Source organism: Camelina sativa, chromosome 18 (genome assembly GCF_000633955.1).
Source record: "Camelina sativa cultivar DH55 chromosome 18, Cs, whole genome shotgun sequence".
In the NCBI taxonomy this organism is placed as follows: domain Eukaryota; kingdom Viridiplantae; phylum Streptophyta; class Magnoliopsida; order Brassicales; family Brassicaceae; genus Camelina; species Camelina sativa.
In genome coordinates this window covers 18,487,847-18,494,889 of record NC_025702.1, presented here as the reverse complement: position 1 = coordinate 18,494,889, position 7,043 = coordinate 18,487,847, and the positions used below count along the sequence as shown (strand labels likewise).

The 7,043-nt window shown below is 34.3% G+C and overlaps 2 protein-coding genes across 2 annotated transcripts; one reads left to right on the top strand and one right to left on the bottom strand.

Annotated features, from left to right (window-relative positions):
- Window positions 1,620-3,794, top strand: LOC104762442 (CRAL-TRIO domain-containing protein C3H8.02-like). Its single transcript, XM_010485722.2, has 6 exons — window positions 1,620-1,933; window positions 2,350-2,502; window positions 2,655-2,801; window positions 2,897-3,049; window positions 3,141-3,263; window positions 3,464-3,794. The coding sequence occupies exons 1-6, from the start codon at window positions 1,796-1,798 to the stop codon at window positions 3,539-3,541; spliced, it is 792 nt and encodes a 263-aa protein (XP_010484024.1). The 5' UTR covers window positions 1,620-1,795; the 3' UTR covers window positions 3,542-3,794.
- Window positions 3,675-6,424, bottom strand: LOC104762443. Its single transcript, XM_010485723.2, has 5 exons — window positions 6,189-6,424; window positions 5,541-5,610; window positions 5,243-5,376; window positions 4,461-4,922; window positions 3,675-4,266 (listed from the first exon to the last, which is right to left on the bottom strand). The coding sequence occupies exons 2-5, from the start codon at window positions 5,565-5,567 to the stop codon at window positions 3,852-3,854; spliced, it is 1,038 nt and encodes a 345-aa protein (XP_010484025.1). The 5' UTR covers window positions 5,568-5,610; window positions 6,189-6,424; the 3' UTR covers window positions 3,675-3,851.

The following is a 7,043-nucleotide window of genomic DNA, read 5'->3' as shown; positions in this document are numbered from 1 at the left end:
GACTATTAAAATACAATAATTGATAATTTTATTCATAAATATGAATATTTATGTCATGTGTACAAGTGAATTTGTCTATAATATTTGTAATTTCTTTTCTATAATAATTTTTAATTATTTGAAATTCAATTCCAATACCATAAATTTACAATATTCTTTAATTTATAATATTTGTAATTTATTTTTAAAAATTTTCTATAATATTTTTAATTTTATAATCTTATTTTGCAAAGATTGTCTCAATTCATAATTTTAAAAAATTAAACAATTAAAAATATACCTATAAATTAATAATTATTAATTTACACTATAAAATAATAATTATTAATTTATAGATAAATTAATATCACTATAAATTAATAAAATATCTTGGTCCCAACATTATTAATTTATAGAGGTTTTACTGTATACATGGTCAGTTGCTGAACGGATACATAACAAAAGGTAACGATTTGTACGAAACAGATCGAAAGGATCACAAATACCACAAAATTCAGAACATCAACTTTGCGTCCACCCTTAAATTTAATGCATGAAATTATATGGAAAAATTTATATTGATCTTATTATATAGTATTTTATTTTACATATAGAAATAAAAGAAAATAAAAATAAGTCAAGCATGAAACAATTGAGAGTACCCTATCTCTATGCATGCATTTCTTCCATCCCTTTAGTCTTCATCCTGCATTAACATCACTATAGTATTATACACACAAGTCTATATCTATATATATATATAGAAAGAGAGAGAGAGGTTACTGCGAATGCGAAGTAGATTGAAAGGTACTACTACTCGGTGGAGGATGCTTGCATAGCTTGTTATAACAGATTTGAAAGCAGGTCGGAACTGTGGGGACGACACGGCGGCAGTGTGTTAAACACTGCTGTTCACATGGAGTCGTCATTGCTTCTCCTCCAATGGCAGCCATCACCACCAAAACCAAAACCATCATACCACTCCACTTGTTCTCCATATATCTCTCTCTTCCTTAATCAATTTCTTTTGCTTAAAGATATGTATATTTTTTTGATAGAAACTCTTTATATATATATATAGAAGAAAATGTCAAATCTTTGTATTGCTTCAACAAGTTAAGTCAAAATATTATTTAATATTCAAAGATCACACATAGTTTAAAAGTACCAACTTTCTTTCTATATTATAAATCTTAAAATATTTTTATGATGAAAATTAAATTATTACTTTGTTTGTTATACATATGGTCAATACAATTTATTATCAAAAAATTATTTTAATCTGAATAATAATTTTTTTTAAAAATATATAAATAAGCAAAATCAATTATACTTAAGTCAAAATAATATTCAATATAAAAAATAGTATAAAATCAAATATTACCTAATTTATTCCTAAATTAAATCATACCATAAAACTACACAGTCAAATCAAAATCGAAAATTATCTATGAACGTTGCGATTTCATCTGTTAAATCTTGATTTTTCTATGATTTTAACGGAGTACATAACCACTCTAGGGTCGGTCTAGTAAATCGAGATGTTGAACCGAACCGGATCCGAACGGGGATCCGAGACCTGATAAAGACCCGTACCCGTGTGTATAAGAAACAAGAGTCTTCTATAAAAGGCTGTGAAGCAAAAACCGTATGCCTCTCTTTAACTCTTTTGCTTCTCTATAAATCCGCAAGATTCCAAATTCTGAATTCTTCACTCTGTGGTGAGCAAAGCCCAGATTTTTTTTTAAACTTGTTCAATCCAATTTCTGAAGCTCAAAATTCCAAAGAGTAAAAGTTCCTTTTTTTTTTCCCATCAATGTCGATCCGTTTCGGCTCAACCCTCGTTGCTGCTTCAGTCAATTTCAAAAATTCGACGAATTTAAGCAGTAATCGATCTCGAAACTGCAGATTCTCTGTCCGAAGTTGCGTGTCTGAATCCCAACATGCTCACAAGGTAGATAGAGAGAGAGTCATGGAAATTGGATGAATGTTACTTACGAAGAAGACTTTACTTGTTTTTCATTTCTTACGCAATGGGTTTCTTCTCCGTATCTGCCTTTCTGCTTTCTTTGTGTGTTGTTATTGTCTGATGATATGTTTGGCAAGTTGTCCTCTGTTTTTTTGTAGCTCTGTCTGAAGGCCAAAAAAAAAAAAAGACTTAGCCTTTGGCTTAAGTGGTCTTAGGCTAACTAATATAGCAAGATTCGACATTTCCTAGCAGCATTTCAAGATTAACTTCCTTTTGGAGTTTGGAAGTGTTATGTTATTTGAAGATATCATTTTAGAACCATTACATTGATTGTTTAGACTTATAGAATGGGAAGAATTGTGTGATGATTTTTTTTTTGTGTTGTGAAATTTGTGGTGCAGCTAGTTTTGGAAGTTAAAGAACGGCTTGCCAAAGATTGTACTAGTCTTCCAATTGGTAAAAACGGAAGAGATGATGAGGAGATGATTCTCTGGTTTCTGAAAGATCGGAGATTTTCTGTTGATGAAGCCATTGGAAAGCTAACTAAAGCTATCGTATCCTTTTTCCTTGTAGTACTATCTTCACTTTAATCTAGAAAAGTTTCCCTAGATATCACTTTTATGTGGAATCAAATCACGCGTTGCTTTTTGTTTTGGTAGTATTTGATAAGGTTAGTTTCTACGTGATCCTTTACCTGAAAGCTTAGAAATGGCGTCACGAGTTTAAGGTAGATGAGCTATCTGAAGATTCTATCAAAGCAGCTACTGACACAGGAAAAGCATATGTGCATGGTTTTCTAGATGTTAAAGGTCGACCTGTGGTAATTGTAGCTCCTGCAAAGCACGTCCCCGGGGTAAGTTAGACACCATTTTTATAAAAAAAAATATACTATGTTTAAGCCAGTAATGCAGTTTTAGGATAACTCTGAAATGTCTGGCGTTTTTGCAGCTGCTTGATCCAATAGAAGATGAAAAGCTTTGTGTGTACTTACTTGAAAAGGCTTTGAGTAAGTTACCAGCAGGACAAGACAAGATACTTGGGATATTTGATCTCCGTGGATTCGGATCTCAGAACGCGGATCTTAAGTTCTTAACTTTCCTGGTATTCCTATCTTCTTACAGTGTAAATGGTTTGGTATCTAGTGAATGAGAGAAAAAGACAATTCTTTGATCTTACTGTTTTCTTCTCGCAGTTTGACGTATTTTACTATTACTATCCAAGCCGATTGGATGAAGTCCTTTTCGTAGATGCTCCATTCATATTCCAGCCAATTTGGCAATTCACCAAACCGTTGGTGAAGCAATACGCTTCTCTGGTAACTTCCATTCCAAATCACTTAAGTTTTGATGTGTCATTTCTAACTATTATCTTCAAAATCCTTGTTGTGGTAGCATTACTAGCTTTTAAGCTCACTGGGTTGTTATTTCCGGTTAAGCTCAAGTCCTGTTTGATTTATGGGTTTGCTCAGAGGATCTGTTATACTAGATGGATTTATCTAGTTTTCTTTATGTGAAGGTCAAGTTTTGCTCCGCAGAGACTGTGAGAAAGGAGTATTTCACTGAAGAAACATTACCATCAAACTTCGGGAGCTAAAGTGGTTATAAGAGACCTTCAATTATAAGAGACCTTCAAACACTAGTTGTTTCTTCTTTGGTCGTGTCTCTAGATATGTCGATATAAATGTGTTTAGATTATTGATTCTAAGTTGAATTAAAGGGAACCTTGATAGTAAAATAACTCAGTTGTAAAACCTCAAAAAAAGGTAACAGTATACATAGAGACAACAGCATAAACATGAAAAGCCTCCTAAAATTAAGAATGAAAAAGGGTAAACAAAACACAGAGATAGATCATAGAGAAGCCCTGAGAAGTCAGAATTTGAGAGGTTCTATGTTGCAGAGCTTCAAATCAGGTTAGCCCTCTTCAGAAATCTGATAGTTCTGCAGTAATAAGGCCATACAGATTCAACAAAATCAAGGTATTTCTCAATGATCCATTCTTGAAACTGTTTCAGTTTGGTGCGAGTGAGCTCTTTGTAGTCTGTGTTCTTGATGGCCACCACTGGTCGAAACACTAGAGCTTTCACGTCGTCTTTGAGCTTTCCATGGGCAATGTAATGGTATGCTACAAGGTAATAAGATGGTAAGTTTCTTATCATCTTGATGGTTTGGTTGAAGCAAAAGGCGTATAGGGCACATAGTCCTTGGAACATTTTGATATAAAGTGCAACAATCAAGGGTCCGGCCACCCACATTGGGGATAACTCCTTTGTAACTTCAGTTCCATAGATCGCGTTAACAGCTAGGAAAGCTGGAACACTGCAAAATGGTCAAGGTAAAATAGTATAAGTAATACACATAGAAGGATTTGGATTAAAAGGTGGCTGTGACTCTCTTGAATCTTCATTAGGACAGTTTTAGATCAGAAGTTTACATCTAGTTGATTTTCTACTACTAAATCTATATGTTACCACATCGAACAAAGGAAAAGATGCTATGATGCTGGTACTTACAATAACAGTAGCGGAATCTTGATAGCTGCATCTAGACTCCAAAACCAGGACCAAACTGTATTCTTTGTACTCTGGAGGCTTTCTGCTTTCCGGATTTCTGATTCAGTTTCTGGCTTCGTCGTTTGTGGAACCTGTTCTCCTCCCAGAGCCTCGTCAATCACTTGAATAGGTGATTGTGTGCGCAGCATTGTTAACCATTTCTTAAACAGTTTCTGGATAGCAGGTTGCCCTGTGACTGAATCTTCTGTTTCTGAGGTATATGAAAACGAAGTGTTTTGTGCCTTTGGAGAGCCGTTCACATTATTTTCGTCATCATCTGAGCGGTAAGATAGCTTGACTGAGTTATTTGTAACTTTCTTCCCACCCTCACTTCCTCCTGATTCATTATTTTGGATGCCACCTTTGAAAGATGTAACTCTGAAAGCTTTTGCTTTCAATCCACCATTGCAAGGGGACCCTAAACTGCAAAAAGAGTTGTTACAAAATTTTATGATTCCGAGGATCAATTGCAAAGGGGATTATATATGAGGTATAACGTAATATCTATATGGTTTCCTTCCTAAGTGATCCTAAGTCTATTATGGAGTACACCATATCCTATGCAGTAACCGTATCTCAGTATCTAACAAGGAATCTGTTAGCTAACAGTTAGGTCTAAGCCTATAACGAGGCAGATTTCCATCCAAACTATTCCAAGTATCTACCTTCCAAGAGTACTTAGAGAGTGTGAGTCTCAAACTAAGCAGTACCTAAGCAGGGAACTTGTTATGTGGGATTCTCACCTAAAACAACATGTTTGCTTCAATCGTAAATGCTTGTCTTTCCTGTCAACAAAGTGCACTGTCGTAACAGGTCTCCTTAAACTCAAGCCTCTGGTCCATGTTGGTGAACTCCAAGGAGACAAGACATGTGAACCCTACATGAGATAACATGGGGATTGTAAACATCTATATTTCTAGAGTGGCAAGTAAAAAAAAGGCTTTACAAGAGTGAAACCGAAGACACAACCGTTTGCAAACATGACCATTACAGAGATACAAAGACACATGGAATTTAGGACTTTTAAGATTGATGCCATACCTGCAATTTATGGGTTACCAACACCATTGTCTCTAGCTGAGCAGTGAATCATTTACTCAAAGGTCACAATCTGTCCATCATTTACAAACAAACAACACTAATTACTTAATAAGCGGGACTAAAAAAAAAAAAAAAAAAAAACCAAGTGTGCAGAACTCGAAACCAATGACATACGAAATCATAGGTAGGCCACAATAACAGGCCAAAATCTATGAAACTATCCAGAAAGAGAATTGGATTGGAGGCAACGACAAGGATTGAAATAGATGAGTGTAACCTCCAAAAATGATCAAATCACAAGTAGCAAAATGCAATTCCATATTACTTAACTTGAACGAAGCAGAGCAAAAAAAACCCGAAATAAGATAACCTCGTTAGCGAACTCAAAATTCATAAATTTTCCAAATTTTCAATCCTCTCACCTATACAACACCCTTATCCAACAATTTATTCTCCAAAATCAGATTAGATTACACTAGAGCATAAATCTAAAGCGTAATCACAATAAACCTGGAAAAATCATCTGGGTTTTGTTCCCTTAACAAACGAAACATATCGACCAAGAAAAAAAAAATACCCAAAATCCATAAAAGAGATAGAATACAGCTGCGGAGAAATAGAGTGAGAAAGGGGAGCAAAAGAACCGACCTCAATCATGGAGCTCTTCGTCCGTGAGAAATAAGTGAGAAAGGAAGAGAATTTGTCGCAGAGAAGTTAGGAACAAGCAAAAGGGTAAGAGAACCCTATTGAAAATCTTGAATCAAATCCCAAAAAAAAAAAAGCAATGAGAAAGATTGGAGTTTGAGAGGGAAGGAAGAAAGGGGGAAGCGGATAGAGATGATAGAGAGAAAAAGAGAAGAAGGGATTGGAAGAGATAGGAAGAGGAAGATTAATTTCAGCAGGCTAAAGCGGTTTAATCTAATCAAAGGTTTTTTTTTCCTTATACCAAACACCTTTTAAACGGCGTCGTTTCACGTGCTATTATTTTTTTTTTTTATTATTTTTTCTTCTCCAGTAAGTCACAAATTGATTTTCCATTTTGAATAGTCAAAAAAATAATCATAACGAAATCATTTAAATATAATATAATTTCCACAAATAGTTTATGATATTTTTGTTTCTTCTAATTATATTTTCAACATGAAAATAATGGGATAATGTTTTTAAACTTGAATTTTTTTTTCTAATGAAGGAAAGAAAGTAAGGAACCGAAACTTGAATCTCTAAAGTCATAGTTTCACTTTCACTTAATGAATCAACATTGTACTGAAACCCTGGTTGATACTGTATAATTAAGTAAAGCAATGTTCTAAAATACGGACTATGCGGCCGTATATACGGTGAGTATACAGTAAACGGTGACCCACTGTACCGTTTATAGTCTAAGCGTTTTAATATATACGGGTTGGTCTAATTCGCTTAATTATATGGCGTATATACGGACGATTATACGGTTAGCGCATATACGTCCGTATTTTGTTTTTTTAAACCTTCAATCAAGCT

Bases quoted from the DNA above. Each gene is read 5' to 3' on its own strand.
- LOC104762442 (XM_010485722.2), top strand. From the start codon at position 1,796: ATGTCGATCCGTTTCGGCTCAACCCTCGTTGCTGCTTCAGTCAATTTC. The intron at 2,503-2,654 runs GTATCCTTTTTC...CTGAAAGCTTAG, and splicing joins GAAAGCTAACTAAAGCTATC to AAATGGCGTCACGAGTTTAA. The intron at 3,050-3,140 runs GTATTCCTATCT...TTCTTCTCGCAG, and splicing joins TTAAGTTCTTAACTTTCCTG to TTTGACGTATTTTACTATTA.
- LOC104762443 (XM_010485723.2), bottom strand. From the start codon at position 5,567: ATGGTGTTGGTAACCCATAAATTGCAG. The intron at 5,377-5,540 runs GTATGGCATCAA...TATCTCATGTAG, and splicing joins TGGTAACCCATAAATTGCAG to GGTTCACATGTCTTGTCTCC. The intron at 4,267-4,460 runs GTAAGTACCAGC...ACCATTTTGCAG, and splicing joins AAGATTCCGCTACTGTTATT to TGTTCCAGCTTTCCTAGCTG.